The 25663-nt window shown below is 39.0% G+C and overlaps 1 protein-coding gene across 4 annotated transcripts; it reads left to right on the forward strand.

Moving 5' to 3' along the window:
- On the forward strand, positions 1–24736 carry RRP15 (ribosomal RNA processing 15 homolog). Of its 4 annotated transcripts, XM_026088856.1 has the most exons (6): positions 1–92; positions 3346–3620; positions 5547–5644; positions 6585–6786; positions 13153–13327; positions 15385–15619. In XM_026088856.1, the coding sequence occupies exons 1-5, from the start codon at positions 26–28 to the stop codon at positions 13279–13281; spliced, it is 771 nt and encodes a 256-aa protein (XP_025944641.1). In that variant the 5' UTR covers positions 1–25; the 3' UTR covers positions 13282–13327; positions 15385–15619. The 4 variants fall into 4 exon arrangements, with proteins under 4 accessions (XP_025944641.1, XP_025944639.1, XP_025944642.1 ...); XM_026088854.1 differs by lacking the exons at positions 13153–13327; positions 15385–15619 and adding an exon at positions 23383–24736; XM_026088857.1 differs by lacking the exons at positions 13153–13327; positions 15385–15619 and adding an exon at positions 21138–21687.
- The last annotated feature ends 927 nt before the right edge of the window (positions 24737–25663 follow it).

Raw genomic sequence — 25663 nt, forward strand, 5'->3', positions numbered from 1 at the left:
GGGTTAGCGAGCGCGCGCCCCGGTCATGATGGCGGCCGCCCTGGCGGGCCCACGTGGACGGGCGGCCGCGGGGGGCGAGGAGGCAGAGAGCGGTAACGGGCGGGCGCAGGGGCGCGGGCGCGGGGCTCCCTCTCCTCGGCCGCCGGGACTGGCAGGGCGTGCCCGGCCCCGCCTTGAGCTGCCCTGGCTTCGCGGCGCCCCCCTTTCCCGGGCCCGCGTTTGCCCGCCGCGGGGCTGCGGCGGCGCCTCGGCGGCTCTGGCTGCGCTCTGCGCTGAGCTGCGGAGCGCTGGCTCGGAGCGACTTCCCGGGGCTGCTGCCCGGTGCCGCCGGGGCGAGGCCTGTCGCGGTGTGACAGAGGCTCCCGGGAGGGCCGTGGCGCGGCGCGGCGCGCGCTCAGCGGCAGCCTGCGCGTGTGCGGTTCCTCTGCTGCGCGGAGCCGGTGTCCGCCCGCTSCGCGGTGCGCTGAAGGAAACCTGCGAGTGGCAGCAGTTACAGTAATTTGCAGCGAGGGCACGGAGCGGGAGCGCCGTGTAAACGCGGTGCTCCTCCGTCGTTTGCCTGTGGTTCGCTACTGGTTCTCGTCTCTCTGTGCTGCTGTGATGTAACTAACTAGCTGTGATCGCTTCTTAATTAGGTAATGCAGCAGGAAAGATCCTCATTATCCTTGTTCCGGGAAGAGACAAGACCACGTCCATTTGGAGCCTTAAGCTCGCAGTGGTTTTTGTTTTGAGGGACGCTGTTGTCTCCCAGGAGGTAGACTTGCATGGGAGCTGCTGTGAGAACTAGTTTCTGAACGTTTGATACTTTTACTTGTACGTGTCCACACCTAGATCACCGAGCAAGTTTAGGTGAATAAGGAGCGGAGATGTACGTAACTTTCCCCACCGCAGAATTAGGGCTTCTTATATTGAAACTATGCCAGGCTCGAACCTCTGAAACTCAGAACAGAACTCCAGGTGGTTCTTTTGATAGAATTCATCAAGTTTAGGTTAGTTTGACATACATGTGCTTTATCTCTTGCTCTTGAAAGATCCCCCGACATATTCAAAATAAGTCATGGCTGGTTGCTGAAGCCTTATTCACCTTTCTGTAATTGTTGAAAGTCCTGCTCGTCTTCCACAGTGTTTTTGGTATGGGGCATTAGCCTCATAGTTAACTCTATTGGCAGAGGCAGTGGTATAAAGAAGAAAATTAATATGTGCTTTTGCAACTTTTCTTCTTTTTTCCAAGCCTGTAGTGGTTTTTATGGCTAACTGTAGCAGTTGTTCCTAAACAGTGTGCAGAGTTCAGGTTCAGACTTTAGGTAGTTGTTAGATTTGGTATGTATAAGAAGCCACAAATATGAATTAATTCCTGGTTTTAAAACAGGATGGTGATATTCTAGTGTGGACAAGGCTTGGGACTGAAAACTTGTCAAGTTTTGTTACCTGTGCATCTACTTCTGTGCATCCAACAGTTTGATTTTGACTTTGGAAACCAGGATACAGAGACGTACTGATAGGGTAAAGATGATGCAGCTTTTAGTGATTACTGAATGTGTTGAACAATTTTTCCACTTCCAGATTTCCATTTTATAGTAAGGGCTATTAAAAAAACAGTAATTCTTGCTGTGTGTATCATGACCATGTTTGTACTTTACATTCTATAATATGAATGCAGAACACTAATACAGTTAGTAAAAATCATACTGTGTATATATAAGCCGTAGATATTCAGTAAGTATTTCTATTCTACATTTGTGATGTAAACATATAGTCTTGCTTCTGTCCATAATGATGGCCAAGTGCCTTCCTGTCCTCTGATGTCTGGGCCTTACAGGCTTAGTTTTAAATTGGTTAACATGACTGTTTTGCTGCTAGTTTGTTTTACTGCTGGTTCAAAAAAACAAATGGAAAAGGCAGCAAAATGAGTTAGTCTGGCCACAGGTTGTGTTTATGCTTGTAAAGTAAGTAGATATGCAATTGATTAACAATGAACGAGAGGGCAAGACTATCATTAATGTTGTCTGTGTAGTTTTATGGAAAACAGAACTTCTCAAGCAGTCCTGACCTGTCTCTTAACAGTTTGGCTGATAAAGGTAATTAAAGGGTGGTAAAAATGTTAAAATTTAAAACGCTTGGTTCAGTAGAACATAACACTTTGATTTTAAATTATTTTTTTCTAAAGTAGTGTGAGAGTGTTAGATAGACCAAAACCAGTCAGCTGATATCTCAGAGTCACTGGAGAATTGTCTCCTTGCTAGTGGGATTGTGTAGGAGTCAGTACCCGGCCTTATTCTGTTCATCACTTGCTTCAGGGATTTGAAAGTATATATGAAATAATTTATTAAAAATGTGTGGGTGGTACAAATATTAGTAGAATGGTAGCTAATAATGGCAGGACACTTGTATGTACTGTTCTTCATTATGTGATAAGATGGGTCCACTGAAACAACCAAATACGTTTCAGTACACCCTAAACTTGAGTGAGGCTCGTTCCAGTTAATCACCCTCACAGCTGAAGATCTTATTTTTGCTATTTGACCCACTGAACAGATATGAGATAAGATTCCTCATGTAGATTTGATTTGATGTCTGGCTGGCTGTTCTCTCATGTCTTGCTATTGCTTGATTCCAAAGTCCAATATTTTTATTGCTTTTATTTTTAAGAGCGTGGAGGAAGGAAATCTGAATTTGCGGGGTGTGTGTGTGTGAAGAATCTGAGCAGTTACTCATACCGGAAGTCTCAGTGCCTCTGGTTACGTTTGAGATACCTGACAACTGTCTTAATTCACAAAGTGTGCTCTTTCTGTTTTGCTAATCATATTTTGCTGGCTTTATTTCTCTTGAGCAAGCTTTGCTTTTATGTAGGAARTGCACACCTACCTTCAGGTTAACCAGTTTGGCTATATGCACTTAAACACTAGGTGTCACTGTTGCAGTTTGTATGTAAGTGTGTACATACATACATATATACACAAACACATATTTATGAATGTATGTGTACATACAATTTATAGGGTTTTTTGTACTGAAATCTTTTCTTAGAAACCTATATTTTGATTTTAAATCATCAAAATATTCATTCATCTAATAATAAATTGCCAAGGCTGTCTTATCCCTTTTACCCAACCCCAATCACTTTAAATCATTGCTGAGAGAAGCAAACACTTGCACTGTGTACTTTCTGATAAATTTATTGTGGTGGAGCATGCTTCCTTGGGCACTGTCTCAAGGAATCAGTTGTAACAGCAAGCGGTGCATGGACCTGAACTCTGGTAACATTTACACATGGAGGAAATTCAAGTAGTGATGGGTTCACACTAGAAAAAAAATTCTGATGCCTTTTTTGCTTTCTTTCCCTAGGTTCTGAGTTAAGCTCAGGGCTCCCTGAAGACAGCTACTCTTCAGGAGGTGAAACCTTGGAGGGTGATGATGAGGATGAAACAGCAGCCCTTGGCAATGTGGTGGAAGAGGCATCAAGTTCGAAAGCTGGCCCAAGCGCAGGCTGGGCAGATGCCATGGCAAAAGTGCTCAACAAAAAGATTCCACAAAATAAGTCCGTCATCTTGGCTAAGAATAAAAAACTGGAGAAAGAGAGAGAAAAGGAAAAGCAGGAAAGATTGGAGAAGAGGAGGAAGGTGAGAAAGAGACAAAATTTTTCCCTGTACAATCGCAGTCAGATGAGGATGTGCCCAGGATCCCCTAAGCAGGGATTTGGGAGAGCACTCAGAGATTCTTTCTCAGTTTTAGAATCTCTTCCTTGCTGTGATCTCAAGTAGCTTGAATTTTTTGACCTTCCAGGCAGGCATGCTGTAAGGCCTTTTCCCTTACTGTTTTTTCTGGGCCATCACACAGGCTCATCTTTGGCAGCAGGACTGTTGCAGTCAGTTTTGCTCTCAGCCTAAGGTATTTTTGCTGTTGAGGGAATGAAAAGCAGTTCTTGAAGCTCAGTTTCCTAATGGCTGCTGTTAATCTAGGGTATAAATGCCTTTCTGGGCATTACAAGTGAAAATAATTCTGTCTTTCTGTCATAGAAGGTGAGAGGGAGAAAGGTTAGAAAACTGCTTTCAGTTAAATTCTGCTGTGACTTCCAAAATCAAAGGCCTCTGGGTTGAAATTTGTAGTAATCCCTTATGTGCTTGTGAATCACTGTGTTTGCTCCCTTCACTGATTTTCCTGATAGCAGTTTTCTATTACTATGGCCGTGTTCTGAATTACTTATGGTTCTGAAACTTATGAAGAAAACAAAACTATGTTGATAATTCAGTAGTTTGTGTGTTTTTTTTGGTGGAGTTGAATTCCAGGCTATAACTGATTTCTTTTCAGGCTAAAAATATACAAATACCTCTGATGTGTCTTCTTACCAGTTCTGTTTTAATGGGATAACCGGCTTATCTATCTGATACTCTGGGACATCTTGTGGTTAGGCCATAGCCTGCCTTTTAAATACGGAGGGCTGCAATAAGGCATTTGCTCAGTTATGATTACCTAAAAACCTGGTTTCCTCCAGTACTGCAAAGCAGAGGTGGGCTGCAAGGCTCTGAACTGATTTGTTCAACATTAAAAAATCTCGAAAACAGTCTGCCTTTTATTAATTTCTTGCTGATGGAAGCTAGAATAGGGCAGTTCTTTTGATCAAAGGCCAAAGCATGGTCATAAACTCACGTATTCATAGTAGTCTGCCTGGAATTATAAAGATAAGGACTCTGTAATTCCATGAAAGACTTCTTGTGTAACACAGACTTCATGCAATGTTGCCGTGACTAGAACACTGCTAAATTGTTAGAAGGAAAATTAAAAAGTCACCGTTGTTACCTCATTCCYGAAGCAGTGGCTGGGGAAATGCAACTTTCTACTATTGTAATGGGAATATACAGCCGGCATTGCTGTGGCCAGTGATAACACTGGGAAAAATGATTTTTTCTGTTTTGAAGCTCATTGTTTCAAGAACCAAACTGATCAATGTCGTATATGGCAGTGCTTCTCCGTGGGTACTTTGTACTCTTTTTCATGTTTGGGTTCTGTTCTTTGTAGTCTTTGCCACATGCCATTGTTGATCACAGAGCTGTATGGTGATTAATTCAGCGGAGGAAGTAAAATTCTTGAGGCCCAAAATGTGACATGCCTGTCTTGATAGGTCCAGGATTTTATTATGTATAAATTGCTCAGTGATCAGTTTATGAAGGCTTGGAGGATTGGGTTAAAAGCTGTCTTTGAATGATTCCCTTGTCCCTAGCAGTCAGTGTGAAGGTGTTTGGGTTTTCCCTAGACTCCTTTTGCTTGTCTCCAGCCAGAGGCATCACTGTGGTGTGACTCTGATCTTTTTTGTTATAGAGACAAGTGATTGTTTGAGATTTGATTGAGGCCCCTTATGTGTCAGCGCTAGAAACTTCCCTTAGACCCATTGTCCAGCCCTGTAAAAATATTCTGGAGTTCCCCTTACCCTCAAGTAAACTGAACTTTGCTGATTTATCATTTTTTCCCCTCTTGCTACATATTCCATCAGAGTATGCTACATTCTCAAATGCTCCATGTTCTTTTGCATAACAATATTTATAACACAGCTCGATAAAAAGCGGGAGTGGGAAATGATGTGCCGAGTGAAGCCAGATGTTGTCAAAGACAGAGACAGAGAGAGAAATCTTCAGAGAATTGCCACGAGGTAAGAGGTTTTTTCTTTCTTTCTTTCTTTCTTTTCTTTTTTTTTTGAATGCTTTCCTTAAATATATGTTATCTTAAGGGGAGGAAAAGAAGGGGGGGAAAAAAGTCCGCATAGGTAATCTGTTTCCAATCAGATTGAACTCTTAAGAAGTGACTAGCAGGAGCCGAGTGATTTATATACAGGTCTGTATTGTACAGTATCAAGTTCAGCAAAAGATTTCAGAAGCATAAAACTTAGACAAGAATGCAATATTTGCTTAGCAGAAGTGCTTTACTGCAGCACCTCACTTTGTTAGTTTTATACTTTAAAAATGCAGAACAATTGCTTCTACCTTTTTTTGTGTGTTTATTTTTTTGTCTTCTCCATACAGTATTCACCAGACTCACTTTTCTTGTGTTCAGTTGCCTGTTTTGCATTACAGTAGCTTGATGTCACGGAACCAGCTGAATACCTTGCTCATGCCTGCATATGCTTGTCTACTTACAGGACTCATTCTTCCGCCCTGTCCCCCTACTTATGCTGTTCTTAATATCCTAAGGAATTTAACAGCTGGTTGTAGGGTGTACAGCATGCTTCTGGGGATGCCACATGCTCTTGCATTAGTCTTGGGACAATGTACCATCCTTATATCGCGGTATGAATAATTACAGAGCTAAAGCGCATGAGCCTTGACCACATGTGCCTTTAAGTGATTTGTTGGTTACTAGTTCATAGCAGTAGGTGTGAAGGCAGATGGAAAACTGAAAGCCTCTTACCTTGTAGTGAATGTTACTTCTTGACTAAGTTGAGGTTTTAAGTAACTATTTTTGGAGCTAGAAGCCTTCTAGCATCTGTGCTGAGTAGTAGCTTTGGTAGAAGGTTCATTTCTGTAATGGCAGCTTGATGTAAAAAGTGGTGTTGTTTTTTGTTTTTGTTTCTCGCTTCTCTCCCCCCATCCCAGAGGTGTTGTACAGTTATTTAATGCTGTCAGGATGCACCAAAAGAATGTTGATGAGAAGGTGAAGAAAGCTGGGAGATCTGACAGGCAACGTGCTAAACTGATGTCATCTGTTTCAAAGAAAGACTTCATCAATGTTCTGCGAAGCATGGAAGGTGCTAAAGGAAACCAGAATCCCTCTGGAAAGGCCACAAAAAGTAAACAGGTAGGCTTCATCTTAGTGAAATAACTCATATGGGATCTTTTCCCAGTATAATTGTTATCTGTTAATATGCCTGCTCTCTAGAACAGCTGTTATTCAAGTGTCTGGGGTTTTTTGAAGCCCATGGATTGAGTATCTCTGAGCATGTTTTCTCTCTCTTTTGAGTAACAAAATACAGAACAGTGGAAGCTATCTTGTTGGACATCAAGCCTTGTGTATTAGTAAGGTTTAGCTGTGTTTAAAAAAATTAAATTAGAAAGATGGACTTTATCTTGGACTTTGCACCAAGCATGTAACAAACTGCTAGATTTTAATAGGTTTTAATAGGTAAAATTTGCAATTTGGACAATAATAGTTAACAGCCTTTTAATATTGTAAAAGGCCTGGTGTGTCCTGTGGTAACTCTGTATTTTAGATGGTATAGTGGACCATACAACTTGTGTGTATGCAGTTTTGGGCATTTGGAACTCCCTTGCTCTGAATAATTATGGTATTTGGAACTGAAAGGCTTTGCCATACAAGTGAACATTATGATGGAAAGAACTGTGTTATGATGGAAAGAAACTATAATGACAGCCTATTAAGAGACATATTAAACATTATATGTAGGATTTTTCTTTCCCTAATTCTGTGTACATTAGTTGGTGTGGCTGTATTGTTGATGTGATGTTTTGGAAAGAAGTATTTTAACATATTTCACTTTTTCCAAACATGCTCAAGTGAGAGAGACAATGTTGATGGTCTCATCCAACTCTTTACTGGTCCTTTCAACTCATCAAGTAGCTTGGAGTTAAAAACAAGTTGCTTAGACCTATTCTTTCTCATGTTTCAGAAGTTGCCCATTTTTTGAAGCGTGTTTGTGTTCAGGTTTGAACTTTGTGCTTGGTAGTGGGTGGAATACTTCTGTTGGCCCAGACTCACAGCAGTTAACTAAGTGCTTTTCTGTGCCAAGAAGAAATACTTTAATCAGTTGGGAGACAACAGTTTGTCATATGTTTTTTGTTTGTGTGCACTTGGGGAGCATGCTGAAACACTGCCTGGCATGAAGAGCTCATAGAATTTTCATGCAAGTGTAATATTAAAGTATTTTTTAAATTCTTTGGATAATGAGGACAATTTAGCTTGGTGCTGACACTTTATTTCTCCTTAAATAATTCCAGCTTGCTTGTTTGGGTGGATGGGGTGTGTGTGTGTGTGTGTGTGTGTGTGTGTGTGGTTCTTCTCTTTTTTCTTTCTTTTTTTTTCCCCCGGGAATAGCAAAAGAACTTCAGAGTAATAGCAGTGCCTACTACTACTACTGCTGTTGTTAAAGGCTGGTCAGGATTATTAACTTGACAACCATGGGAGTTACATATCAGCTGCAAAAACACGGCACACTGACATTGACTCAATAGCTGAGCAAAAACTAGGATTTATTTTCTTTGTGTAAGAATTTAGCAGGGTAATTTTCTAATTACTAGGCCAGAAAACATAGTTTTCAAATGTTTCTTTACTCTAGAACAAATGTCTGATTTTGGCAGCATCAGTACCAGTACATTTCCATTTAAGTGCTTTGGAGAAATAATGCTTTGGATGCTGACTGGTTATTGTTTTTTTTTTTTTTTGAGCATTGACAGGTGATGTTTTCATGTTTCCCCAAACAAAAACTTCAAACCTGAGAGTTTTGCATCATGAATTTAAAGCCATACTTGCTTTTTCGGAATAGTCATATGTGCCAATATAGACCACCCTCCTCTTCTCCCCCTTTTCCTTTTGCAGTGACTCTTCATTCAATACTGAACCAAACTCTTTAAGAACTTTTTCCAAGCTGTTCTTAATCCACCTTATTTTCTCTTGAGAACATATCTTACCAGTTTAGCACGTTCCTATTCCCTTGCTTGCTGAGGCCAAAATCGGATCTTCAGTCTCCTCCTTAGAATGATACAAACATTCTGCCACTGAACACTACTGCTGGCTTCCTTCATCATATCTTTGCTTCTTGGTCTTTGTGGGTTTTTCGGAGGGTGGGAAGCAGGGTTGAGGCTGATCTCCGAGGAGATGGTGAATTCCTTAGAGCGGGAGTCCAGTAGGTTGTTTGTGTCATATGAAGGTGTGGGATTTTTTGGTGTTTTTGTGTGTAGGGTTTTTTTTTTTTTTGGTAGCAGCCTGTTTTGGTTGTAGCAATTGAGTATGGCGTGCATTTCTTTTTTAAAAAGAGGGGGAAATATATTTATTTATTTCAACATAAACAATGGAAGAGATGCCAATCCCAAACTCTAGGCACCCTGCCATCAATTAAAATACAGTCCAGAACAATAAAAACACTACCCCACCCACATAAAACTAGCAGTCAGCAAGAAAAATAGGAGAATAAAGTTTTCCCAGTGAAAGCAAACCTTTCTTAACCAAGCCTTGTGCTATGCAAAGGAGACTTGACTATGTTTGTGAGACTGGTCAAATACTTACTTTTTCTTGCTCTCCGCAGTGGTATGCGAGTGCAAGATTTGCCACCATGTTTTTTAAAGAGTGGTGACTTCTTCCCAATATGTTGAAGAAATCTCTTATAAAGCTCTGTTGTGGTTGATCATTTAGTCGTGTATATATACGCATATGAAAAAGAAAATACATGCTCTGTAAAGGCTCATCTATAGCACTGAGATTTATCACTTTAGCACAACCAACTTCTAAAATTTGTTCTTTTTCTTTTAGTTTCTTCTGTTAATGGGAAAAGCAGGCAACCTGTGCCCTTGCAAGAGCTCTGCTGCTTATGGTCTTACGTGCTTTTTAGCCATTGGCCTAAACACTGTCTGGTGCAAGTTTTTACCCCTCACCCAATACAGATATGAAAGAAAGATTATAATGCTGTAAAAAATTTCTCTTGCCATCTGAAACTGTAGCCCTCTTTCAGGTTTTGTGTGCCCAGATGGGAGTAATTACTTTTCTGAGCTGGTGCCAAAAGCTTTGCCTTTCATATCATTAACTGTTTATCAAGGTATTTCTTAATCCTTGCTGAGCCAGCTGACTTGTGTAATATCTTTCCCTGTTTTTTTCCAAGGTACTATACACAGGGCTTGCCTCTGGGTGAAATCATTTGATTTCCCTCCCCTTCCTTTCCCCCCCATCCCCCTCCTTATCCAAAAGCCTTTCGATGTGGGAGAAGAATGAAGTAATTTAAAAATACCGCTGGTTTGTTGTTTGTGTGTGTGTGGGGGGGGGGGGTTGTTTTTTTTAAATAGCATTTGTCAGGAGATAGAAGGCATTTCAAGTCTTGTTCAACACAATCCTTATAGAACAAGTTTTCAGTTCAATGTGTTGGTTGTATCTTGCTGCTGCTTACCTGTAAGATATTTTAAGAGATACATTTTTAATCTACTGGTTTAAAAAAATGTACATTCAGAGATGCTGGCTTTCCAGTCCTGGAGGCTGAAGTCAGCTTCATGACCACAGAACAAACAGCAGTAGATGGTGATGGTGAAGGGTTCCTTGCACTACTCCAGCGCAGCTTTGTTGTGCTTTTTTTTTTTTTTTCCCCCTCCTGTGGAGGTAAGTTCCTTTCTCTTTGAATAACTTTTCAGACAGTTGCTTCTGAAAGAGACATCACAGGGTCTAACATAAGTGGCATTTTTGTCACGGACACTTCTTTCTTATACTGGCTCTGAGTCTATTAATTTCTTTTCTGTAGCCTGTCAGCTGTTCATTTGGCCTGGCCTGGAACTAATTGGAACTGGTGATCTGAAGTTGAATGATAATGAATTACAGATTGTGGCAAATCCTTGTTAGGAAAATGTTTTGCTCTCTAGCACCCTTTTCTTTTAAAATCCTTAGTTAAGGATCAAGAAACTCCCCTCCTACACAGAGTTTTTCTTTTTCTTGTCATGGTATGTTTCAAGGATAGATTTTAGTATGTGATTGTAGTGAGGCTAATTTCAATTCTCATACCTGTTACTTTCAGGTTATGTTAGTATACATAACGTACTCCAGTTTTCATGAAAGCTCCGTGCTCCAATTAAAAGTCCAAGACTCCAGTGAATTAGATTAGACTCAAGGGGTGCTTTAAGTATCCTTAACAAATTTCTGGGCACTGTTAGTATTATGGCTTAAGGAAGTAACTTTGCTTCTAAGGTTGAATGAGGCTTCTGATCTCTCAGACCTGTAGAGACATGTTGATTGATATAGTGAATTATATGAGGACTGAAATCTTAACTGTATGAAAACAAAGCAATTCAGAGTTAACATTCCCAGGGCAGACTCAACTCTTCTCCTTCACTGCATGTCAGTTCCAGCAGGGCCATTTGTTATATGGTGTCAGCAGAAGCACCAAAAACTCTACTCTTGGCTTTTCACTTATCATTTGTGCTATTCCCTGCAAAGCATTACTGAATGATAAAATAAATAACTGGTATGAAAATTACAAATATTCTTTGTGAGAAGTATAGTCTGCACTCGCAAACCTTTAATTTTGAATTAGGTCTTTGAAGCATGGTCTTCTGAATCACCCATGTTTGCTTCAACTTGTAAGTTTTCTCATGCCAAATCTGTTGCAGAGCATTTAAATGGTGGAAACAAGAACAAGATTTTCCATTCTACTTCAGTTACCATGATTCAAACTCTGCAAGATAATCTTTCTATAAACTTTACTGCTGACTACATGACTTAGAAGTACAATTTGATTCTTATGCTGTGACAGCAGCTAGAAAAAAAGAATTGTTGTATTGGTCTCAAAATAGTATCTATTCTAAAATAATTTATTAAGAGGAGGAAAGACTGGCAGAAAAGAGTGCAAGTGTTATTTCATGTCACCTGTTACTCATATGAGACTGTTCAGTGCTTGCTCTAGAGTTGGACTGAGAATTGAAATAATTTTCTAGCAAAGTTTCTTCTGACGAAAGTGCGTTTTATAAATGAGCCTGGTGTTTAGTAAGTAATTGAAGTGCAGATGATTAGAATCAGGTTGGCTGGAGATGTTTCTTTTATTCATAAAACTTATAAAATCCATAAATGTTTTAATTCTAAGAGTAGTTTCAAGATTGTTCAAGGGCAGGAGTGCTACACTTCTGACTTTTGCTCTGACTGATGTTCTTGCTGGGATGCAGGAAGTGGAATGGGAGCTTTTACTTGTCAAGTTAGATGAGGGTGTAAGTGTATTTTACAGTTGAAAAGTTAGATCTGTTTAAAACCTGTGGCACTGCCTTCTTTTTCTTACGGCTGCAGTAGTAGTGGCCATTGGCATGTCATTCTACTCCTTTTTTTCAGTTTCCATAGTACAGAAATGTAAAAAGCTTGATTATTTTCATCCATACACCTGTTCGGATGGACAGGAATGTGAACAACTGCTTCAACCAGCTGTAGGAAATGTTTTATTTCTGAAGTGTGATTGAAAGCATAGATTTCTCCTAGCAACTTTTGTAAGGTGTATCAACACCTCTTTTAATCTTGAAAGGAAATTTTTATCTCAACAGGTGATAATGACATTGTAGAGTGGAAGAGTAGCAGTAGTTTATTACTACAACTGTTGTGTGCTGACATTACAGAACTGATTGAAGGAGTGACTACACATGCATGTATTCCAGCAGATTGAAAGAGGCAGCCAAATAGTTCAGCTGCAACCAGAGTAGACTTGTTCTCCCGAGTTTAATAAGTGTCTTCCCACCACATGCACAGAAATTTTAATTTGGGTTCTTTTATGAATCTTGTATTTGTATCTGTATTTCCCAAATGTGTATACTCTCTTGAAGACCACCTCCTACATGCTTGGATGTTTTTAGTGTAACTTTATGGTTTTATCCCAATAGTTGTTGACTACTTAATTACACATCATAGTCTAATTTAAACCTTTATGGATAAATATCGTACAGGCTGCCATCAGTTTGCTATATCCTAACTTCCTTACGTTCCTTAAGATAAAGGGTAGTTGTGTGGTTTTAAAAGTTTATTGTTGATAACCTTTTTATTTTTTTAAATCTATTTACAGGAAGACACAGTGGCTCACCCAGTTTGGGTCATCAGCAGGATTGGGTGTTTAGATGTAGAAGTTCAGTTCCCTATCATTTGAGTTAGCACTGTAGCTGGTAACATGCATCTCTGGTTACATGGAAATGTTGGTCTTCGCCAGTGTTATGCGTGTTTGGTTGTTAGATGTCAAGAACTTGATGCTGTGGGTTCAGCTCCAGAATAGAAGAGTAAAGGCTATGTAATGGCAGTATCTCACCAGATTCACCTTCTTTTTCCCTGTGTTCTTATCCCCAGGTTTCCCCCTCTACTCTCCTTTTCAGTCTCCCACAGCCTGTTTTCTGTTATACTTCATCAGAAGTCAGAAAGGGAAAAAGCTTGTGCTTTTGCTCTCTTTTCACCAACCTTTTTTATCCTTTTCATGTTTTATGTTCTTGTCAGGTTCTTTCCCTTGGTGGCACAGGACCAAGCATGTCCTATGTACAGTCCTGCATTCTGGTGCCTAACGCTACAGTGACCCTTAGAACTAACTGCACAGGAAGAAGACCTGCTCCCTTGTTGTCAGCGTGATCTGTGAACAGTCCAGTTTATTGCAGTCTTCTAAGAGATGCAGAGAGTATGTGATCAGTGAGAACAGATTTTTTTTAAGAGAATTTGCTGAATGCCTCACGTATCTCTACTGAACGTATATGACCTGAGGTTTGGGGTGGGGGGGAGCCCCCAGATCTGCAAAGATGTCCATGAAGATGGCAAAAGGCACATTTCCAGCTGCAAAATAAGTCCTTAACAGATTTTAAGTCCCAAAAAGGAATGACAGAAGGTTTTCATGGATGCCTATAAGAAATCTTTTTCTTTCTTTTTTCCTTCTTAGAGCTGTTGACAAAATGTTTTAGGTTAATCTCATCTTGAAAAGGGCTAAGTATTTTTAGTTCAGATTTCCCCCAAACCTTCAGCCTGAAGCAGATAACTGCATTGGAAAACTTCAGTCTAAGGGAGTTGAAGTATGGGAAATTTTATAACTGAATGTAGKACAATATTAAGACAGCTCTACCAGCTCCAGCTATAATATTTGAGAGTAACTTGCCTTGCTATTTGATTAGGAGTGCACAGGTGATTATGGTATTACCTTGTTTTCCCAGATGATGCTGCCAGGCTGTTTTTTCAGTAAAACTATGTCTAAAACCTCCACAGGGAGGGGTACATTTGTACATCTTGTGGTTTACATCTTACTTTGATCTTCCCGTAACTACACAATGCACAGACATCCAAAATGTCTAATCCTATTAAAATTGCTTTATGGAAGTCTAAAACTATGATCTGCAGAGTTATTTTTCATGGAAGTTTGTCTTGAGTTTAATCTGTGACTGAAGGCGTAATAGCCTATGATGTGAAAGTCAGTAGATCTGGGGAAACCTTTCCTTTTTTTTTTTTTTTTTTTTTTCCTCCTTTCCTTTTAATATTTTCTGCATTTTTGCCTGTCATGGTGGCAGAAGGCTGTTCCTTCTCCTGAATTTTTCAGGTCATTATTCTTTTGGGGACCTTTCACTTTTCCCAAATTCCAATTCGGTTGTTTATTTACAAAATTCCTTAACTGTCAAACAGCTGTCTACCTGGTTGCTCCAAAGTTTGTTCTCACCACTGACTAAACTCCACTAATTGATAATTAAGTACTTCAGGTTACTGCTTACAGACTTTTGTAACTGAGTCAGTTTAAGAGTTTCAACCAATGCTGTCCCTGAGTAAATCTCACAAAGTTAGGATTGTAGGCACAGCCCTGTTTTAAAGAAAAATCAACTAAAAAAAAAAAGCAGCTCCACTTTTATCTAGTAAATTGAGTTGTGAACCTTGTAAAAGCAGTGCTCCACCTTTGACTTTATTCATAACTCTTACAGACATGGCGATGTAATTAGAGAAAATATATTCAAACTTTTCAAAAAGTTCGTATAAAACAGGTTCTCTTCTGGAAGTAACAAAGGGTGGAGTTTGTCTATCTGAACAAGTTTGTTTCCCCCATCTAAGCACTTTCTGTTGCAAATTATCTTGAAAAGTGATTCCCTTATTTTGAAGTTTTATTAAGATATATTCTGATTGCCAGAGTGCTGAAGATGTGTATTAGAAATGGCCTGTTTGTCTTGGTAGAGTTCAGGACTGATGGATCAAACCAGAAGAATGGCTAGAGGGTTGCTGACTTTTTTTTTTTCTTTTCCCTATGGAAGAATCTCACTGTTTTTTAATGACTGTTTCTGAAACTCACTGACAGCTTAAAACAGATATTTGGTGATTTTTTCTGTTTGTTTTTTGTTTGTTTTTTGAACCTACTGTTACTGCAAATAATACTAAAACTGTCTTCTTGGAAAGTTCTGACCTCTTTTCAGTTTGCTTTTGAAGTGTTCTGTATGTGGTTTTTCTTCTTGATCTGTGGGCATTGTGAAAAACCTGTGCAGAAACTTTGAAGGAGAAGGAAGGGTAGGAAATGAGGAGAAAGGATAGTTTGATAGTAAAAGAGATTGGGATCACGGGCATGTTGCGTAGTCCTTCTTAGTTTTAAACTGCTTTTAAAAAAACAATGTGGAGGAGGGTTTAGCAAGTCAAGTTGCTTAGTAGTCATACAAACTTCAGTAAATACACAAAAGTTAATTCATTGTGGTTTTTCCTCCCCTTCCTTCCCCCCAGTTTTTTGGATCACTGCACTTGTTTCAGGACCCGAGTGGAAGTCCTGAATCAGAAAGAGGAGGCTGTTGTCCCACTTGTTCCTAATCAGATATGAGATAATTTCTTAAGTGCTGGAAGTGAAGAAATTTTGTCATTACCGTAACCTTCATTGTTTAAGACAACCTTTTGCAACTCACTTTGCTGCGCCTCTTGCTGAATCATTATGAGAAACAGTGGATGGTTTGAGCATCACCTGTAGGAAATAATCTTTATCACATACATGTTTTCCAGGTACGGTATAAGGGCTGGGGAACTGAGTGACTTGCAGAAAGAATGTTGTGGGTCTGGGTAATGTGCAGGGTGAGAGCTGATCTTTACTCCATAACTCTTCATTACTGCAGGAAATACACATAAAGAAATGTAGGACCAGCTGACTGATAGAAGACATTTTTATCACTTGTGGAAAGTTGTTGTGTGGTGTTCCTTTCTGAGCTGAAATGWTAAGTTTCTGGGAAGTTTCGTTCTTTCCTCCTTTACTTTGAATCACATCTTTCCAAATAGAGAAGTTCTTCGTTCACTACTTTCCTTTTAGGAATATTGGTGAAAGTTGCCGGTAAGACAGAGTCCATGCAAGTTTGCTGTTGGTTATTAACCCATACTAGCTCATGTTTTGGGCACAAAATGACCAGGATTTGGCAGACTGCTCTTAGCTGAGGCTTGGGGTTAGGTTGCATTAAAAAAACCTATTCTCTCTAAAGAACAGCCTTGTTTTTCTAGGTCAGGATTAAGATACGCTGTATCAGTACGGTAGCACTGTGGCTACCTTAAACCTTACATGGTTTATGAAGAAGATTTTATGATTCAAGTACTTCAAATACCATAACTTTCTATACAAACTGTTGTCTGATAAGGAGTGGAAGTATAACGTAGTGTTTTAAATACAAAAATCTTGATCAGAGACTGGTTTTTAACCACAGGGCTGATTGGGTCTCTATGTAAAGAATTCATTGATCTAGGTGCTGTGCAAACAGTATCAAAATTGTCCTTGCTCTAAGGATCCTATGGTTCAAGTGGATTAGACATGCAAGCTGTATAGAGACTTAGAGATGAAGAAAAGGGTTTGAGCATCAAGTGAATACCAAGATAGCAGTGGTCATATGATAGGGAATGATTTCACTCTTGGTGGTGTAACTGCTGATAAACAGGCATTGCAAATGTGAAGGTCAAAACATAGCTGAAGGTAATTGTTTTTACCGAAGAAAGAACGAATGTGACTGAAAATGAGCAGGGATGGCACACTGAAAACATTATCTGGAAACTTGCTGTACAAATATGTTACATGATAACCTAATATGAGGGATGTGTTCCTTCTGTCTGTCTAGGTATCTTCTCTGTAATGGTCTGCAGTCTGCTGTGAACTAACTTTTATTTGGTACCTACTTAAAAGTCCTCATTTGCGTGCGAGTGGGAGAAGCGCRTCTATAGCTGTGAAGTCACAAATTGGAAGGAGCTAGGCTTACTATATTTCTTGAAACATCTTTGAGGTCAACTGAGTAGGTTTCAGGTTGATTATATTCCTTTTTAAAAGAAGTGATATGCATGGTTGTGTGTGTTCTGGAAGGGACACGGTGCTATATGGAACAATAAATAGAAGCTTTTTTCTGAGAGTAGCCTGCAGTTGTAAAACTTCCATACCTTTCACCGTCACTTAAAAACAGGTGTAATGAGAATCTGAATGCCGGTATGGCCAGATGTCATCTTGCAGTAGTGTGGTAAAATTCCTTGTGTAGTGGAAGGATTGCCGAGATGACTGCTATCAGAACTGGAGCACAGACACTGAAGACTCCAAAGCTTCATGCATTCAGAAGGGCCCCATGTCACACTTGAATTTTTWAAATGTTTTTGTATTTTCTGGCAGAAATACCAATTTATGAGGTTTCTAATGAACCAGGGTTAAAGAAATCGGTTCTCTCGTAAGTGCTTTCTGTTATGCTTCTTTGCAGTTGAGCATTTAATAATGATATTAGTGATCTTTCTTCATTGTTTAAGTCCAAATGAATGTTTATTTTTAGAATTTCTGTAATTCAGTTCTGACCTTTCATGGGTTGGTGTGTGTTTAAGCCTCTGCATGCCAACCCAAAACATTCCTTCTCATTCACACATGCCCAGTTGTAGTAAACCCCAGAGGAAGATAAGAGAATGGGGAGATGCCTCATGCGGGTTATTAAGTTCTGGGTGGTCCTCTGGCTGTACTCAAAATGAAAATCAATATTTGTTGTGCTTCCATTGTCTTGTAGTAATAATTCCAGGGCTTTACTTGCAGAGAAGTTTGAACAGGAACAGCAGGATTCAAAACACACTGTAAAAAATTTTATTCTTCTGTTTGTTTACTAGAAATGTCAGTACAGATTCTGGTGTGCACAAGAGACCTTGTGGTTCACACTGTGAATAAATCTCCTGTGCTGCTGGTGATATCCACAGTACAGTGTCACTTTAAATATTCCAAGGCAATTCAGTTTAGTCACTCAAATTTGTCATTTAGAAGGGGAATGTAAATATGTGTTGAATGACTCTTACCTTAAGGAGTAAATGATTTGCAGAATTACTGTGGAGCAGAAGAGACTTCTGTTGTACAACTTGTGTGTTCTGCGAGCTCAAAAACGCTTTCCAAAATCCAGTAAAGTGTGTTGGTGTGAGACTTTGGCTCAGAAGTTCCAGGTAGTTGCAGGTATAGAAGGTAGTCCCTGTTTTCAGGCCTGTGGCTTTTTGTCTTCTCAGCATCAGGTGTATATGGAAAGCTTTCTTATAGCTAAGATATTATTATGATTCAAATCAGTTAAAGCTGTGAGCAGTGCTAATGATTAAACTGAAGTATCATTTTTCTGTTAAAAATCTTTACACTTAGTTTCTACTTATACAGCTGTTTTAGATGCTGTAGGCTGCTTTTTTTTTTTTTTTTTTTTTTTTTTTTCCCCCCCGCTAGGAGATTTTTTTTTTTTTTTTTTTTTTTTTTTTTTTTTTTTTTTTTTTTTTTCCTCCCAGCCTAGAGGAAACTTGTTTTCTCTTAGCTTGGGAAGCTGGATATCCCTGAGAACAAGCCTAGGGGTAACGTGTATGCTCGTGGTGTTCGTCTTCCGTCCCCTTTCCACTTCCCAGCGCTTTCATGTGGAGGCTTCACGCACCTCGTGGTATCTCTGTGCTGGTTCTGCTGAGGGAGTTTTAAACCAGCTTGCTTGGGAATGGGCAGCAGAATAGCAGCGGTCGTTTGGAGAAAGATGCAGGCTGACAGGAAAGGGTGATTGTCAGATGTATGTGAGAATGTCTTTTGGCAGTTACGCTTTCCACCTCCTTCGTTGTGACAAAAGCCTCCCTATGTTTCAAGCTCTCAAATGGCTGTATTGAGCAAAATGGAGGAAACTGGGCAGGCAGTTCGAATTAATTAGACACGTTGGAAATGTTTTCTCAAGACTCTAAAATTGTTGCTTTAGAGATATTTATGTTAGAAATTCCTCCCTTGACAGGTACAAATAAACGCTTATTGTATGTGATGGTAAAGAGAGATGCCCCTGCAAGCTCTGGCAGTTCTTCCTGGACACGGAGCAAAGGCGTGGAAGCCCAGAGTGCTGATTGTAATTCTTAGTTTTGAAAAATGTTTGTTTGTTAATGCCCTGCAGTTATTGTGTCTTCTAGATACAGGTAGGCTGTAGGGGAATCTCTGTGGTGATGTAGGTGTTCCTCCTGTTTTGCAGGTGAAGAAACTGAGGTATGTTGAAGTGACAAGCTGGTGGAAAGCAGAGTGAAATGCTGTCTTTAATCTGTGTCCTATTTTCAGACTTATTTTGTTGCTTACCAAGACCACACTGAAGCAGTATGAGACTTTTATCTACTTATAGGGCTCTGAAAAGCTCTGGCAAACTTTGCYGCTCCAGATTTAAGAATTTGCTGTCCCAGTAAAGCAGTAGAGGGAAATGACAATGTACTGTGACTTAGACAGACTGGACTTAATTCCCTTAAGCTTTCAAAGCAAGCAGGTTTTGAGCTAGGGCATTGGTTTGCAGACTGATGCAACTGATGTGCAGTTACACGTTTGCTTCTGCTACGAGGGCAGTAGCTTTTGGAAGCGGCAGTGCAGTCTGCAGCAGCTCCTGTGTTGTGCTTGGTAAGTCTCAGTTCAAGATGGTTACTGTAATTTCATTTAGCAAGAGTGAATTATGTAGCTCCAAACTTTTACTGTGATAAGAGAAATGAACCAAAACAGGGTTATTTAATTTCTTAGCTCTAGTAYTTCTAACTGAATAGTTATATAGCTGCTGCTGGTGCCATGGGGCCTTCACAGATCAATTACTTCAGAAGCATCCAGGAGACAGTCCCAGCTCAGATCCTAATAACACATCCTGCAAGCAAGTTTTTTCTGCGTGTCAGCCCTAAGCTTTGTTTGTGTTTCTTAGGACTTGGCTAAGAATTATAGGTCGTCTTGTCCTGGTGCAGATTTTTGCAGGTATGTCTTCAAAGCAAAATTAGTTCAGGAAGCATGTCCCCACTTCAGACCCTTGCTGTGCCAGATTGAACTGATGCTGTTATAGCTTAGGTGGCACACCAAGCAGCCAAGATAGTCAAACTCAAAAGAGAAAAAAAATGACACAGACACTATCAGTCTGTCCTAGCAAATGGGTACCTGCACTAGAGTATCCGCAACTTCAGGTTTTGTTCTGTCTTATTTCAGCTTATTTCAACAAGTGCGTCACCATGTATCAGTGATAAATATTCTGAGATATTTTAGGAACTGCTTCTGCCTTGCCCCCATGTCTCTTAAAATAGGTTACCACACCTTCAAGCAGGGAATAAACCCATTCAAATGTGTTTTTAAAGCAGGGGGAGAGTATTTCACTTTTTGTCTTACTCGCGGAATCCATTTTATCTAGCAGCACACACTAATGTTTATATAGCCTGTTTTGTTTTTCATTTGGGGATGTTCAAAGGGGACTTCAGTGTTGTAGTGAAATGTGTGGATGAGCAGCTGACTGGAAACTCAAAGTAGTTGTATGGAATGAAAGCTAGTTTATTTTCCAAGTGCCAAGAATCAGTTTTGTTTTATTTAGATGAACTAGATTATGGCATTGAAAACCCAAATACATTAGCATTCTTAAATAAAACAAGTTGGGAAGTGATATTACAGTTGAACTAATTGTTAATTATACAAATAGTCTTGTTGCATATTTTGTTAAGACTTCGGGAATTTTTTGTGATACAAAAGACTAGAGTAGTTCTTGTTGTAGGGGAAAATAGAGTAGTAAATGAGTTAAGAGTGAAGATACTAAATGTGGGTTTTCCTTCACTTGGCAGCATGCTTAAAATTGATTAAATATTTGCTTTCAAACATTTAATCTCCATCTTCCAGGCACAGACGTGCTGCCTCTGTCTTTCTCCTTAGTACTTGTGTAAACCTCTGTTCAAACCTTTGTGGCTCATTACATAGTAGGTAATGCTATGTCAGATCAGCATCCCTCTTTTGTTGAGGTCCTGCTTTTGTCCTGTTGTTCTCTTGACCTAGCTAGGAAGCAGGACTAATCTCTTGCTAAATATAAGATTGTGATGAATTTGAGCATTGGGCTTTTCTAAGTTTGAGCACTTCCCTGTCATTGCTGACAATAACATACTCCTTCTGTCCTGTTCTTTAAAAAAAAAAAAAAAAAAAAAATCTGTACATGTGGAAAAGCATAGAGTGGAAAAATGTGGAGTGTTTTTTTGTTTTTTTGTTTGTTTGTTTGTTTTAGGAAAATGGGATATTTGGATAGCCATTTGGATATTTCATATTTTACCCTATGGCACGTTCAGACAGTGATGATGAAGGGCTGAGTGACTTCAGTAATCTTTTCGGCCTCTCCCTTTGGAAAGGTGAATGTAGTATAAAACAACTGGAATACAGTTAAAAACAGAACTACTCTCTCCTTGTGTTCCTCAGTGTAGTACCAGTGTTTCCACTGATACAGATTATTCCCGCATGGACATTCTAAGGTCTCTCTAGGGACCTACTTTATCTTTTACACTTTTAATTCCAGTTTATTGATTACTCTGCCTTAGATGTTTTCAGGCTTTGCTGGATATAGCATTTGAAGTCAATTGCTGCAAGAGTGAAAGTGGATAGGAGCCATTACCCTGGGGAAAAAGGGTATTGCTGCTGGAGATGGAAGAGTTACCCTTAGGAACAGGCATTAATGAGAGCAGCTGTGAAGACAAAAAACAACCYGAAACGCAGTACAAGCATCTTGAGGAACATCTGTAGAGCTTCTCTTTTTTGAACTGGGCCCTGGGAGATTACTTTTGGGAAGGAAAGTGTTAAGACTTGTTATCCTATTTTTGTGAGAGTAATCATTTTAAAAGAACTGTAGAACAAGTCACATCTCTAAATGATTGTTTCTGTTTTGAATGGCTGTTAAAAATACATGTCTTGTTTGGCTGGCAGACTTCTTGCACCCACATAGCTTCTGTTGGTGTTATGTTGTGTTAGATTTATAGTGATGGATCTGCATTTTCTTTTCCTTATTTCTCTTGCTGTTGAATTCTTTATGCTGCTTTCTCCCAGAGATTGCATGAATGTAAGCTTAATATGTTCTGATGTATTGYATATTCACAGGAGTACAGAATGATGCTAATAAGAAAACTTGTTTTAACCAACTAATAAAAGAACATGGAAACAAAGCAGTTATTGCTCATACATATGCTTTACAGAGAAGAGGCATGAACAATGTCCACAGCAATCATCTTTACTACAGTTTTTGCATCTAGAAGGCAAAGCAACATCTGCAAAGGCATCTTATTGAGGGACATTCCTGTTTCAATTATTGTTTTTGATCAAGCAGTATTAACACAGAAGGATGCCATAACAGATTATCCCCATCCACCATCAGGGGGTGGCAGTTACTTAAACTGTGATGAGTCAGTTGAATCCTGCCCTTTTGAGCAGGGAGAGTGGGAAAAGCGCTCTCTGAGATGCCTGTATAATTCTGTTTCAAAGGCCCTGCAAAAGCAAATTATTTTTTCCACTGCACCCAATTACTGTTTGGTAGAAAGGTTTTTTGCTTCTTTACTGGACACTGAGCCATGTTGTTCCTCAGAAATATTTTGCTACTAGGGCTCAAACCACTGAAATATGCTTTTAGTATGTGGAACAGTTTTGAGTATTTTCCTACATTAAGAATGTGGAAAACATTACACGTCAAGGCATGTAACATTAAGAATGTAGGAATTACTTCATACTGTTTTTTAAAATTGTTGCCACAGGATGGGGCTGTTGCACTGCCCAAATACCTTCTGTCACTTGGAAGAACTGCAACCTAGCAATGTTTTCAATGCTAACCTAAAACTAAGCTCCTATTGCTTTTCTTTATTATTCACCAGTCCATGTAGTGTGGCCTCAGTTTGTCCACTTTCAAGAAATAGGAAATTTGGAATAAGGTGCCGTTGGCTTGCTGAGTGTAGATCAACTTTCAGTTTCTTTTAGAGGCAGCTTTGCACCATATGACAAGCCCAGGTAGTGAGGTAATAATCCACATAAAGAGGATTTGGTTCACATATCGCAAAATATGTTAAATATTAAATGTTGGGTTTTTTTTAAGCCTTTATTAAATCCATATTTGTGTTGTAGAAATGTGCCAAGAACTGTTCTAATGAAGCAGCACCTGGGGGTTAATAAATGATATCATGAATCCATTTTGATTGCCAAGAAAGATTTCAGTAAAGAAAGCCATGCCTAGGGTTGACTGTTTCATCTGTGAGCAATAACTGTTTTGTTTCCACGTTCTTTTATTAGTTGGTTAAAACAAGTTTTCTTATTAGCATCATTTTTGATTGTCCTGCATATTTCTATATCAATTTGCATAAATAGCTAGCCTTCAGTATGTCTGTCAATGTAAATTTTGAAAGTGTGAGACGTTATTTTGATTGTTTGAAGAACTTCCATCTTTCACTGCCACCTTTTTACATTCATCTCATCTCCCTCTCTTCCCCTCAAATATTTAGGGTGAAATGAAGTCTGAAGAGGGGCCAGAATGGAATATACTGCGTGATGACTTCATGATGGGAGCATCTATGAAAGACTGGGACAAGGAGAGTGATGGAGAGAGCAATATTGAACAAGGAGGTGGTCTGAAACAAGAAAATGAAAGTGACTGAATGAAAGTGAAAACCATTCAAAATAGTGTTTTATCTTCTTACTTTGTTTGGATAAAAAGTCAACATTCTGTGAATGTACAGCACTTGGAGGTTGTCTCTCCTCCTTTTTTAAAGAAAGTAGAGACTTGTACAAGTTTGGGGTGTGTTTTCTCCTCCACTTCAAACTTTTATTTAATACAACTTCATTCACTATACTGAAATCCTGAAATATTTTCCAAGACATGTATAGTTTTCAACATATTTCCAAAACATTTGTACAGTCAAAATAGTGGCACCTGCCCAATGAAAGATGGATTTTGCCAAGGTCATTAAAAGTTTATACATTAGTCATGGCAATTGATGTATTAGTGCTCCTGCATTTCCAAATCAGTGTTGCACTTTGAAAAGTTGTTAGCAATTCGCAATAGAAATGGCTTACAATAAACACAGAAATGCCGTCACCTTGTAAAGTTATCGGACTCCTATAGAGTCTTTATTACTTTGGCCAGGAAAGGTTTTGTAGATAATAAAGAAAAGTAACCATTAATGTGATAGTTCTGGTCTTGGAGCATTAGTTTGATTGGAGACAACTATGGAAATATAATTGTAAAAAGAGAGACTTGATCCTACTGATTGGCTTTGTTTATATATATATATATATTTTTTTTTCCATTGCAAGTCTGACGTTATATATCTTAAGAGACTGGTAAGAGAGGAAACAACAGTCATTGCTTTTGTTTTTATTTGGGGGGGGGGCAGTGATTCTTAATGCCGAATAAAATTGTATTCAGTGTTGCTCCATTTGGAATTCTGGTGTTCTGTTTTTTTCAGTAAGAAGCTGGACATATGAGATACATCCTGTTGGTTTAGTCAACTATAATGCTAATTCTTCAGGTCTTTAAAGTGTCTAACAAAAGCCCTTCCTCTCAGGTGTGTACAAAATTTTGGAAAGTATAACACTAGTGGCTTTGTTTAAACTACAGCCATTTCTCCTAACTGGTTGTCTGGTTGTGAAAAAGCAGGAGCTAACATATGTAGTACTACATATTCTATATAAGCACATTATATACAGCATACAGAAGGAATAGCATTGTGGTTAAGGAGTTTTAAATGCCAGGCTGGGGCTGAATTCTATCTGTTTCTCTGTTTCAGATTGATTGTCTGATATTGTGTAGTTTGTTTAACTTTACTAAATAAAGATAATGCTTTAGGGCACATTAATTGATATTTAAAATACATAATACTATTCTGTCTGATTCTACAGTTTTGTCATGTACAAACTTCTCTTTGTACATGGTTATATATAGGATGTTATTAAGAGTGACTTGCTCTTAAATTTTCACTCTTCAGCATTGAAATGTGTACTAGGACAGTGGATTTAGATTTTCAAACTAAGGCATTTGTGGACAGGAGGAGAATGAAATTTGTGTGTATTTCAGAATAAAAAACTATAAAATCGTAGAGAGAAACTCATCCTAACAACTGGCAATAGTTGTGTTATCACTAGCCTATTCATCTGGTATATATTGTAGCATAATTCTTTGAGGAGAACTCAAAGCTAACAGCAGAAATGTTTAGATTTTCAAGCTGTTTTGAGTGTTAAACATATTAGATATCTGAGGAGACATTAGTTTGTGGCCTGATATTTATTATCACAAATGAAGGCATACACCCAAAATATCAAGTGGCAAAACCACAAAAGTTTGACATATGGTTATCCCAGCTTCTGAAAGTTAGACGTCTGTATAACTGTTCAACTAGTAGAATTGGCATCTCGTTAGTGCAATATGAAAATATACTACGATGAATTCTGAGTCTATAAAATAACATAATAGTCTAATTTGGCATTGCTTTTTTTCTGCAGAATTTAGTTAATTTTTGTGAAAAGTTGCATGAGCAGCCTTAAATCTACAGTTTTACAGAGTGAAAAAGATACCAATGATGGTAACTTTAGTTTTCTCTGTTCTTACAAAGACTAAATACTGTTTGTATCCTGACTGATACCACCAGTCTCTGTCTGAGATCAAACTCTTGGGGAAAAAAATCTATTTTGTTCTTAGAAACTAGAGCATCCTGAGGTGACTCTGAAAATATTCTGAAATTTTCATAGCTCTTCTGGGTTTATGAATTTTCTTTGTGCATTTTTGCA

This window comes from Apteryx rowi, unplaced genomic scaffold (genome assembly GCF_003343035.1).
Source record: "Apteryx rowi isolate R43461 unplaced genomic scaffold, aptRow1 scaffold_79, whole genome shotgun sequence".
Taxonomy (NCBI): domain Eukaryota; kingdom Metazoa; phylum Chordata; class Aves; order Apterygiformes; family Apterygidae; genus Apteryx; species Apteryx rowi.